Here is a 12,855-nt window from a genome sequence, read left to right on the forward strand (position 1 = left end):
GCAGAGCCCTGCATCTTCACTTGCACCCAGGACTTCCATATGTGACTCCATGTGCTAGTTTGCTGGCATCCTGTTCAGACCCACAGGGACATAACAGGCTACTACCATCTTAAACCTGCACCTGGACCCGGCCTGAATGAACCCTGAACCCCCAAGAGGTGTCCATCCACTACTGGACCCTTGGCTGTTGTGCTAAATGTGCCTAGATGGCCTTTTTCCCAAACTGAGGACAAAATCTGGTGCTCAGAGAACCAGGAGGGGACAGGAACTAACCTGCTTGCCTATCCACCTGAGGTGCATCGCCGGTCAGATTGACTTTACGGCTTCTCCCACTATGTTCTTGTCTGCAGCAGTCAATCCATTTAAGCTGCCCTTCGCCATAGAGGTAGCCAATCTTGTGGAATTGTCTTCGGCTATTGCTTTCTGCTTTGTCCCGCTGGAGATTTTCAACTTACATCTCGGTGTCTAAGTTGAAAGGTAAAAATCTTCACTGCAGCTTTGCTCCTCGGCTGTCTGATGATGACCCTCCCTCCTCAAAACCTTCTGCAGCCTTGTCCTGCTGAATTTCCACCTTCTCAGATACTGTTTCTTCAAAAAATGGCTACGTTTGAAGGTAAGCGCTGATCGGGGCCCAATCCACGATTCTATTGTAGTTGGCTTTAACTTTTGACTTTGCCCTAGTTTTGTGCGACCAGATGCTACTGATTGGATTTTATCATTTTGGTGTCAAATGATTTGTTAAAATGTCCTCTATTTTCCTAAATTGGTTTGGGATTTTTCTAGTGTATGTTTTCACTATATTACTGTTTATGTGCTGCCTAAATACTTGACATATTGCCTCTAAGTTAAGCCTGACTGTTTTTTGTGCTAAGCTAGCCAGGGTTAAGCACAGGTTAATTTAGTGAGTATTTATGGTTCACTCTTCAAGAGATTGTGCTGTTAGTTGACCAGGGTTCACAACCCAGTCAACCAACAACCCAATTTCTCACAGTGCCCTTAGCCACTCGTTTGATTCCACTACTGATATATTTGGTTCATGCCTGTATGCAGTGCTTCCTTGCTACCTCACATAAATCCTGCAAATCAGAGATGACATGGTACATACTCATTTAACAGGATCATTTCCACTGCCATTACTGGAGTAATATACTGCTGAAATTATGATGTCATAAAATGTTATGGCCTAAATTCAATCAAACTTCCTAAACAGTCCATTTTTATGTTAACTTCCTGATTATTTCCATATCCACTGCAGCTGCTCTTTGTCTTCCCCAAAATCATGAAACATATACCTGGACCACACAGAAAAATCTATAGCAACTACCAGGAGCTAGGAGCTTTTGTGGCAAAGCGACTGAAACAGAACAGAGACACCCTGGACCCAAATCATCCCAGAGACTTCATCGACAGCTTTCTTCTGAAAATTGAGCAGGTAGTGGATTGATGTAGAATTGTAATTTCTTGAGTGTGTGAGTTAAAGAATGAGTGAATGCTTTAGACAGCATTCACAGTGAGGTTGAAGACTTGGTACACGCTGTTCTTCCAAAATGCAAAAATGCAGTAGATGCTTTTATTAGTCAGGTCATTCCAGAGTGAATCTAAGGTTCAGCACTGCAAACCCACCATTGGTGGGGAAAACATTAGATTCACTGCAAAATAGTTTTGGTAAGAAATACTTGGCTATGCATATACCTTTGTACTTGTACTGAGCAAGTTTCAGAAATGTGATTCAGTGACTATTATTAACGTTAGAGATGCTGATTCGTCTCAGACTTTTTGCTGACACATCAGATGTGAATATGGGCATGCTCCGTAACAGCGCAAGGCATTAAACAAACTGCTACCACTGCAAACCTGATGCCTTTGGTGAAAGATATAGTGGAAAGATATTTTGATAACTCAGGTGACCTTTGATCATAAGGCATACTAGCCTGAAACATGATGGGCTGCCCTGGTTTGGCACAGAGATGAGCATCTGTGTTTATGCACCTGCAGTGTGTAAAGTGAATTTGTTTAACCAATTGCATCTCTAAGTTGGTGCATTGTTTTAGACAGCCCTGCTCGGAAACAGAAAGAAGGAAACCTTGTGCAATGTTCAGGCTACGCTTGGTTCTGTGATGGGCAGGTGCAGGCCATCATGATATGACTGGGGGAGTCACTACACAAATTTGCTGTCCGTCATGGAGGGCTAAATTATGGGTGTGGGTGCTAAACCCCTCTCTGCCAGCGGAGTTCACAGAGTTTTACCACTCCACACTCCACTTGGAGTGATGCATTTCACAAAAAGTCTGCCAACTGATGCGTGGGGGTGTTTATCGGTACCCATCCCAACCTAACCCCACCCCTCCACAATCATCAAATGCACATGTGAATGGCCAACTCCTGCCTGTGCAAATAGTAAGTGACAAACACTCCCAGCAGAAGAAGCTGTGGTAGGGGCTGTATCTGTGGCAAGCAACAAAGTAGCATGTTGAGGAGGCAAAGTAAAGGTAACATCTGCAAGAACCGGGGATCATGGATGGGTACAAGCAAGCCGAAGGCAGATAATGAATAGAGACCATAGGGCAATTGGATCCAGCACAGCACCACACAACAGACGATACCCATTAACACCATGAAACCCAACAGCAAATCAAGCAGCTGCTTTTCATCAGCTGCTTACAATACTGTTTCTAACATGATAGAAGACATTCTAAGCACAGCAGGAGAAGTTAGCCCTTTTAATGTCCTATCAGATGGAAGGGCTTGAGAAGAAAAGCATTTAAGTCTTACATGGCCTTTATTGGTAACAGGTTAGCATGAGCATGGTCTAGTGCATTTTATGTTTACACCAGCATCATGGACCGGTGGGTAATTTGAATGTAAAGAGAGGACTACTTTTCCTTCACTGGTAGAACGTACAGTGACCATGTTGGAGTGGATGTTAGTTTTACTGGAAAATGAGAAACCAGAGGACATGTGGCCTTGCAGGAACAACAGCTAGATTTGGAATTCGGGAAACAAGGTTTAAATCCTGGCCTCAGCTTAACATCATATGCTTTTGGACAAATCACTTAATCTCCTCCTGCCTAAAAAAATATAAAAACATTGTGGTGCTCATGTAAACCACCATATTGCCAACGGGACAGGTTTGTGCTATACAGAACGGCAGAAGAATAGAAAAAAACAGACTTGTATTCATTTTAAGTAGCACTTACTAATGTGTGTTGCAATTGAAGGGGCTGTATTGATATGGCAGGATTCTACAATTTAAACATTGACTTTCTCCAGACATGAAACACAGGTAGACAACAGTTTGGTAATACATAATGTTGGCAATTTTTAAAATAAATACACAACACACTCATAATTTCATGTATGAATATTTAATTTCAAAGAAATCAAATATTTTGAAACAGTTTGTATGTTGAACATTGACAAACTGTAGTGTCTTGATATTTCATTAAAAATAGTGCTCTCAACACAGCCTCATCTTCAAAATGCCTTTTAAGGATGGCTACCATTTTTGCAAAGCTTGGTGAGGGTGTCAGCATTTACACCATGCCTTCCTCCTGAATGTCAGCTGTTGCTCATGGCTTGGCTAAAGGCTGTGCTGAATGTTGATTGGTGGAACTGCAGTCCTTCCCTCTCAGATGGGCTCATGGTTACACCCATCCATGCCCCTCTGGTTCCTTTGTTTCCCCCTCATGTCCTGCGTTCCACACTCATCCACACTTCTCTCAAACATTTTAATTCAGTACACAGGCTGTGCCCAAGCCACTGCATCTCCATTATGGGATGTAGACACCATAGGAACTGAGAGAAAAACCGATGCCAAAACGATGCTGCCCAGAGCAAGGGGAAGAAGGGAGGCCACCAGTCTGAGGCAACATTGTATGAATGACTGTAACTCTTTAAATGTTACTTTTCTGTTCATGTCACTGTTGTTAATGTGGTTTAACAGCTATTTTGCATAGCTTTGGACCATGCCCTGTGTCGCAGTAGTAATAACTACGGCTGGGCAGAATTCTGAAGATTCGCACTGAGTTTTTATCTAACTCTGTGGATTTCCATGGAGTACAACTCAGTGACTTCTGCCCACCCCTACTAAACTATTTGATAAGCATTTGGCAGAATAACATGACTCATTCTTATGGACTGGTTCTGTCTAACGCTTAGAACTTTCTTTGTGATTCATCATGATTTAAAACACTTTATCAAGAGAAATATCCAGTCAACTGTTGAGAAGATGGGCATTTGACCATAAATACATTACCTTGCTAAGAATGAATGAATACAACCTCTTGTAGAGTATAAATATGCGAACAGTACACACTCCAGGTACAAATATAGGGACAAACTTCTTCATTCCTGCCCCAAATTCTTTGATTGCTACTGAGGGAGTGTGGTTTGGGCAAATAAGCAGTTCTGAAATATGTGTTCTAGCAGCAAAGCATAGGGCGAAGCAAACAAACAAGTTTAGCATTTTGCCTCTGTCGTGGTTGCTTGAGAACCTCAACTGCAGCACATATCAGTAGGAAGAAAACTCATAGTCATAAATGCACACCATATCACCTCTTCATCTCCTTCTTTGTTGCTGTACTTATTATTGGGAGGTTTATCATCTTTTCATAAACTAGCCACCCCGTTCAAGCTTTCATCTCTGTCTCTGGACCTCAGCAGTCATGCCCCTAGTATAAACTAGCTTCCACCCAAACATCCAGTGTTTTCTTTATGCACCTTCCAGGATAATGCTGCTGCAAAGAAAAGAACCACTGGGGTTTTCTTGGGCACTTTCTTTATTGTGAAGCTGAGGCCCATGTCACTTTAGTGATTTTGCTGGAATACATTGAGCGCAGGAGACAGTTCAGCGCTGAAGCATGTTGAATACTGGAAAGTGTTCAGTGCTGGAGCAAGTTGGGCACCAGAGAACAATCAGCAGAGGTACGTGGTTGAATTGACTTATGATTCAGGTTTATCCCTGAAGTCTTATCTAGGAAAGGGAACAAGCACTTCAGAGGCCTGCACATTTTCCTTGCAGAGGCTTGTACTGCAGCTCCAATGAACTATGGCCCTCATTCTGACCCTGGCGGTCTTTGACCGCCAGGGCGGAGGACCGCGGGAGCACCGCCGACAAGCCGGCGGTGCTTCAATGGGGATTCCGACCGCGGCGGTAAAGCCGCGGTCGGACCGGCACCACTGGCGGGGTCCCGCCAGTGTACCGCGGCCCCATTGAATCCTCCGCGGCGGCGCAGCTTGCTGCACCGCCGCGGGGATTCTGACCCCCCCTACCGCCATCCAGATCCCGGCGGTCGGACCGCCGAGATCCGGATGGCGGTAGGGGGGGTCGCGGGGCCCCTGGGGGCCCCTGCAGTGCCCATGCCACTGGCATGGGCATTGCAGGGGCCCCCGTAAGAGGGCCCCTAAATGTATTTCACTGTCTGCTGCGCAGACAGTGAAATACGCGACGGGTGCAACTGCACCCGTCGCACAGCTTCCACTCCGCCGGCTCGATTCCGAGCCGGCTTCATCGTGGAAGCCTCTTTCCCGCTGGGCTGGCTGGCGGTCTGAAGGCGACCGCCAGCCAGCCCAGCGGGAAAGTCAGAATTACCGCCGCGGTCTTTCGACCGCGGAACGGTAACTTGACAGCGGGACTTTGGCGGGCGGCCTCCGCCGCCCGCCAAGGTCAGAATGAGGGCCTATGTGTGCTAAGATAAGGGATCATGCTATTGAGGTCCCGTCTTCCAAATTTATAGGTGAAGGGGCCCACATCTGTATCACTGTTTACTTTTGATAGGGATGATTGTACCTTCCCATCATTCCAATGAGTTCTTGCTTCCACTGAGCATGGGCAAGCATACTCAGAAGAGGTATTAGAACCCTCCCTCTTCTCATTTGGAGTCCTCTTCTCATGAGGTGAAAAGTAAATCCGGGGGTGATCTCAGGCTTCTATTAATGAAAATAAAGTCATGTGATTGTGAAATTGTCAACTGGGGCCTTTGACAAGCATGGCTTTATGCCAATCTCCTTCTCAGTCACTTGGAACCTGTGTAAATTTGCAGTATTTAAGTCATTCAGCACCTCCCTTTCCTCTTGGGCATTTCCTGATTGTGATATGAAGGACGTTAGTTTTCCTACTGATTTTGCTGAACTGAAGGGAAATACATACAGCAGGAAGATTTGAGGCCAGTGGCATTCTACCTTTAATCCAGTATGCTATCATTTAAAGAGTAAATGCCTTGATTAAGCAGCAAGTGGTTCTGCGAGTTCCAAAGACCAACTATTCCCAAAAATCTAGGGATTGTAGCTATCCAGGAAAATTTGAAAAGAGAATGAAATTACTCCAATAAACATTCAGTTCAAAGGTTCATGGGCAGACAGTACCCTTTGTCCAAGGAAGACCTAAAACTTCCACAATCAGTAGTGATAAATCCTCTTGGGGTAAACTTGGTGGGTGAACTGTCTCCTTTGGCTGGATACATCAAGGATAAGATAACAGAAAAGGCCTTAAAATGAGACTATACAGAGTAAGTAAGGGTCTGAGATTTGTGATATTTGCAGATTATTCTTCTCAGCCTTTGGTTGAGGATTTTTGAAGCCATCAACATGCATCTAGAAAGGAAACGTAGCTCACAATTATTAATAATTAATACTTCGTATTGAACAGGTCTCATTTCCAGCCAACGAATGCTCAAATCATTGACTATTCATGTCATTTTTCAGGGAGGAAGGGAGACTAGAAGCAACACTCTTGACTATGCCAGGAAAAAGGGTAGTTCAGGCTCCAAGAGGAGTGATTTGGTTATCTTAGTTGCTAGAGCTCTGAATTTTATTCAATATCAGACATATGGGTTCTTAAGATTATTTTTTTCTGAGTAAAAGTTAGATTTTAAGTCATTCCCACCAGATTAAAATTTTGTCCAGACTACGTATCAAGTGGGCAATTTTGCCCACAGTGCTTGGTTGCTAAAGAAAAAGGCAATTCGTCCACTCCCTGTTTGAGAGAGGGAAATTGGATGATACTCTAATGTGCTTCCAGTACAGAAAGCCTTGGGTCTGTACTGAAAGATTATGAACGTCAAGTCTCTCAGACACATTCTGATTTTCTATTTCAAAATGAACTTGCTTCAATAAATTATTCTCCTGGTGTCAAAGAGAGACTTTCAGAGAAAGATCAATCTTTCGGATGCTTACCTATGTGTACCAATTGTGAGTTCTCAGTAACGTTTCCGTAGGTTATCAATAGGGGGTCATCTTTGGTGGTTTCAGGTCCTGCCAATTAGCATGAAGACTGCTTCAAGTTTGTTCAACAGGGCCTTCGCACCAATAATATCACTTCTGCACTGTCAGGGCATCAGCGTACATCCACACTTTGATGATCTTCTCATTATTTTCATTTCCTATGCATAGATTTAGAGGGACACATGGGTGGTGATCTGAACTCTTTAGGATTTGGGGTTTCTGATGAAAGTTGAGAAATACTATTTATCTCTCACTAAGGACTTGGAATACATTTGCGCTTGTTTCAGAATCAACCTGGTGAATTTTTCTTCCATTGCCCTGGAGGGAGAAAGTGTTGTTCAACTTGACCAAGTTAATCTGAAGGGACTCCATGAGAGAATGGATTTGAGTCCAATGAGATATGGCAATTTGAGAAACATAGGGAGTTTATCATTTTTCCTGGGAATGTTCTATGATTCTGATTTGTTTGTTTCTTTTGATTTCTTTAAGGAAGCCACTCTCTTCATCATACTTTAGGCAAGGTTATACTTGGGCAAAGCTGTCTCTCACATTCTTCAGCACTGGTCTCCAAGATTATAAACTCAAGAGGCTTTCATGGCCTTCATGTCTCAGAGCATTCAAGATCAGTTGGTATGGTGATTAATATCCTCTACTCTGTAACAGGGGACTTGGTCTTCTCTCCTAGATTTAGTGATTGACAATGGATGCAAGCATCCTTGAATTCCATACTGTTCTTGAAAATCTGTCCCTAGTGAGGTGGATCCTAGATAGAGTTCTCTTTGACAATAGTCTAAACACTCAGCTGCCCCAGATTTGAGAATCCCAGGTGATGGGGGTGGATGTTCTCCTAAATCCCTAGCCGAGTGAGCTATTATATGCCTTCCCACCAGTCCCTCTCACCCAGTGAGTCCTAGCAAAGATTCAGAGGAATCAAATAGTGGTCAATCAGGTTGTTCCTTATTTGGAAGGACTTGTTTTTCTATGCTCTGGTATCTCACAGTGCGGGATGGATTCTTCCTTTAGCACTTCCTCCCTCGCATTTCCATTTCACACATTTGCTAGGCTGCTAATTAGGATACTCATAATACCTCCATAACTCATTTTTGGTGGAATGTTGCCCAAAGTTCTGAATTATGTTTTGCTGAAGGGAAATGTCCACCATGGTGTGATAATAAAGATGTATTGTTTCCTGCTCCTAGTGTGTTTTTGCCTTTATGCTTTATTTGATCTGGGTTTGGGTGTCTATCAGACTGTGATGAAGGCATAGTGATTGGATACATCATCATAATAGTAAGAAATGGGGTGTGGAAGGAGATCAGGAGATAAGACCTAGGTTACCTACTGGTAATCTTCATTTCTCTGACCCTTCCTTCTTCTTCACAGTACTTACAACCCTCCTTCCTTTTCTTGCCGTGCCGGGGAGTTATTTTACAGGATGTTAGTGTGGAGGGCAGTAGAGTTTATACCAGGGCACAATTCAATTTTCTTGCTGCAGAGAAATAATGGAAGAGGTGATAAATTTAGGAAACAAGGAAAAACATAATAAGCCCCTCATTCAGATTTTCATGACACTGTGGGTATGGCAAAATCAAACGTTATTTACCATTACCAGTGCTGAATCCACCACAGTGTCACACAATTACAAATGATACTCCATAAACTAAAGAAATGCTGTGAGGGACTACTTTTTCACATTGTAAAACCACATTGAATTCCTAATTCTGTGGGGTTGAACACATACATTTACCACCTGCTTTGAGCAGGTGGTAAATATATGCTAGGACGTCTGTGTGTGGTATGGGGAGAAAAAGGATGCATAAGGAAACAACATTTGAAGGGTTTTTCTGGCAGGAGAACCATTGTATACTTCCTACATCAAAAAAATGGGAATGAGGCTTGGTTGCTGCTGCAGCCAAAGCATCATCCAATCTTACATTGCACAATTACCGCATAGTAAAATCAGGTCTGGCTTTCCCACACCCAGAAAAATGGGTGTGGAAAAACTGACCCATTTGAAATCAAACAAAGCATACTTCTGCTAAATAATTCTGCTCATTCCGACTCATAATGAGCGGTATAGCAATACTTACTGGGATAAGGAAGGAAGAATCGGAGTAATGATTTTACTTGTAACTGATTAGGGATTCCTGTGATGAGCCCACGGCATGCAGCAAAACAAGCATTTCTCAGAAATGGATGAAGGTTAGAAACATATAAGAAGATAAAAGTTTATTTACCAAATGTGGCACAACCTTTGGCGAACTGTACCCTCTGGGTTCCTATCAGTCATATAGAAGTGCTTGCCTGTTTAACTTGGAACATTTTCAATCCTCTACAAATATTGTTCTCACCATGACATTTAACTTGAAATAATAAAAGACAGAACACGGAATTGTGAAACAAAGAATCGTGAAAGCCTAGATCTCTGGCCAAGAGCAAAGTTTAACTCAGCACTGTGCTTCTTTTTATGAAGTTAAAGATTAATGATGAGTGATTGTTCTGGACTTCATGTTTGGAAGTTTAGCCTTAACCTTTGCACAGTTTCAGTACACCATACATGTGGCAAGAGTTTGCAACTGATTACAGACCATGCATGTTTCACATGATTCCAGGAGGGCCAGATTCATGTTGGATTTAAAAAATGTCACACATTACAAATATTTTCATATTAAATAAAACTAAATTGACATCCTGAATTCACGGTAGACACTGCTGTTGTAGGCCGTTTGCTCACACCAAAAAAAACCAATACACTTAAGTGGTGATAGCTGCATGCAGTGTACTCTGCCATAGAGATGATATGCCTCAGCTGCTTCACATACTGTATTATCTTGGTAGGATCACACTGCTCTTTGTAGTCTTGTTTATCTGAAATTCAATTAAGAGCATTTACTTAATAGTTCACTTTCTCTGACCTTCGCATGCATCTCAAAGAAATGTAACAACCATTAATGGATGCATTTTTTATCAGTTTAGTGAAGAGTGTACAAATTCAGAGTCACCCAAAGCTACACGGTTGCACGATTAATGGTTTTATAGAGGCTGGGGCCAGTTGCAAAAACGTATTGAGGATACATTGGGGGAGATGTGCTCAAATACAGCCCAGGATTGATGGTGTCTGTGACTTCAAGCAGCGAGGTCCAGCAGACTGATCTCATCAGCCAGGATAGCTTGAATCCAGTGGCACAGTGAGCAAGGGCCCCTACCTAAGCAGCAACACAATTCTTGTCACAATGAAACGCAAACAAAACCCCAAATTACCCTGTGCTTAACCTGCTGGAAGCTTGGCACCATAGCAGTTGGAATTAATTTAGAGGCAATGTTAAAGTATTTCTGTAGTACACAAACAGAAATACAGTGAAGTTGCAACACCAGAAATATCCCACAGTAATTTAGGAAAATGGTCTAAAATGTGACACATTATTTGACACAAAAATGACAAAACTCCTATAAGTAGAACTGGAATATGCAATTTTAACATTTTTGGTAAAAGTAGTGTTTAAAAGCACAAAGAGCCAGGTGTGGTTATCAGAGTCCAGGTGCAGGGTTCAAGATGGTTGGTGTGTTTTCTGCCCCTGAGGATCTGATCAATAGGCCAGCCAAATATCCCTTGGAGTCACTGTGGTGGTCCTGGGTTCAAGATGCAAGTCTAGTCCTTTTCACTCAGGCAACAGGACAGCAGATTAGCAGGTCAACAGGGCAGTCCTTCTTGCCGCAGAGTAGCACAGCAGTCCTTCTTCTAAGTTTTTTCACAGGTCCAGAAGTGTACTGAAGAGTTGGGTCCGAGGGTCTACTATTTATACCAGGACTGTGAAGTGACAGAAGCTTTTGGAGTCATCCCTCTATAGAGGTGTCTGAAATGTCATGCCTCCTTTCCCTAGCCCTAGCATGTCCAGGAGCACAAAAGACTAGTGTGAAACCCTATTTGAGTGAGCTGAGGCAGAGTCATGTGCAAATGTGGTAGGTGACAGCTCTGCCTCCCATTCAAGACAGAAATGACCCATCCTGCCAACACCTATTCCCCCTTTGTCTCACTGCCTGGGAGTAATTCACAAAGACCAACTGCTAGCTACACTTAGTAATGTGACCCAAGTTTAGACCTGGGTGGAACTTGTGGAGTTTCACTTTGCGGAGTTCCACAGAGTTAAATAAAAACTCTGTGAAATTCCTGAGTCCCTCGAACAAGTGGAATTGGGGCATGACGCACAACTTGTGCAGATTTTTGTACCAGGAGCATATTCCCTCTGTGAAATCAGCACAGTCAGCACCATGCATCGGGCCAGAGAGGGCTGCTTCTTTCTGCTACTTAAAGTAAATTTTCTACTCTAGTGGCAGCTTCTCAACACAAACGGTCGCAACCAACCGCATTGAGAAATCTCACTAGGAGGCGTTCTAGCGCCTGAAAATCACACTAGGGGACTCAACTTCTTGCTTGTGCTCACCAACTTAACATTGGTGAACTGCTCGTGAGAAAAACACTGCATTGGTGGAGCTCACCGGAACTCCGCGCTCCAAGGGGACCGTGGAGTGGAAAAAAAGTTGTGAACTCCGCTGACAGAGCAGAATTTTTCATTCACCCCTACACAGGTTACAGACTGTAGGCACCAAATGGTTAGGGTAAGTAAAAGCCAAGTTTCATCAAGTGCCATTTTGATAATTGTGACTTAAAATCTGAAAACCATTAACAAGGGTTTTCAATTACAATTCCTCAAGCATGACACTATAATGTGGGTGAGACCACCTAGTCCGTAAAGGGAACTCCCTCCAAAAGATACAGCCACTTCCTACAGTCGTCTCTATCTGGTAAATACGTGCTTAATTAGCGCCTTTTGAACTGGTTAATAGTCCAGTCCCCTCCAGTTACACAACCCACCCACACCTTTAGTGTACTGATGATTCTGTAGTCTATTCGGGAGCAAGTGTGGGGGTGAACCACTCCCGATACTCTCTTTTTGTGTTCCAAGACCCCAAGGATAGGCCCTGGGCAGCCCAGAGGGCAGGGTGCAATGTATTTAAAATGTAGGGCATGTACTAATACGTTTTGCATATCCTGGTGTTGAAAACTCATAACTTCATTGTTCCCTACTGCACGGCCTGTCCGTTCCATTGGAAAACATTGGAGTTGCCTTATTACATTTTGTAAATGTAATTTCCTGATTGAAAGAGATAACTCCTTTGAGTTTGCTGTCTCTGAAATAACAGTTTAAAATCCTAACATAGTGTAGCCAGATTTTAAATTGCAATTCTTAAAGTGCCATTTTTAGAAAGTTGTCATTTCAGTCTTGTTTTATTTATTAAATTGTACTCTATTTTTCTAAGTCTGTTGTGGGCTTCTTTTGTGGTGTAGTTTCACTGTGTTGCTGTTTGAAGTGTTAGACAAATGCTTTGCCTCTAAGTTAAGACTGGCTGTTCTGTGCCAAGCTACCAGGGGGTTGAGCACAGGTTAATTTGGGGATTGCTTGTGCCTTACCCTGAAAAGGATTGTTGATGCTGCTTGACCAAGGCTCACACCCCAGTCAACCAACAACCCAGTTATGTATAGTAACCCAAAGATATCTTATGGGAAAGGTAGGCCTTGCAAAAATGAAAAATAAGTTAGAGAGTTTTTCACTACCACAACATGTAAAACATAAA

The 12,855-nt window shown here is 43.0% G+C and overlaps 1 protein-coding gene across 1 annotated transcript in view; it reads left to right on the forward strand.

Annotated features, from left to right (window-relative positions):
- LOC138259480 (cytochrome P450 2F2-like) overlaps positions 1–12,855 on the forward strand; it is a 286,557-nt gene that overhangs the window by 173,380 nt on the left and 100,322 nt on the right. Inside the window, exon 5 of the mRNA XM_069207250.1 lies at positions 1,256–1,432. Within this exon, the coding sequence (XP_069063351.1) occupies positions 1,256–1,432 (177 nt within the window). The remainder of the gene's footprint in view (positions 1–1,255; positions 1,433–12,855) is intronic.

Source organism: Pleurodeles waltl, chromosome 9 (genome assembly GCF_031143425.1).
Source record: "Pleurodeles waltl isolate 20211129_DDA chromosome 9, aPleWal1.hap1.20221129, whole genome shotgun sequence".
In the NCBI taxonomy this organism is placed as follows: Eukaryota; Metazoa; Chordata; class Amphibia; order Caudata; family Salamandridae; genus Pleurodeles; species Pleurodeles waltl.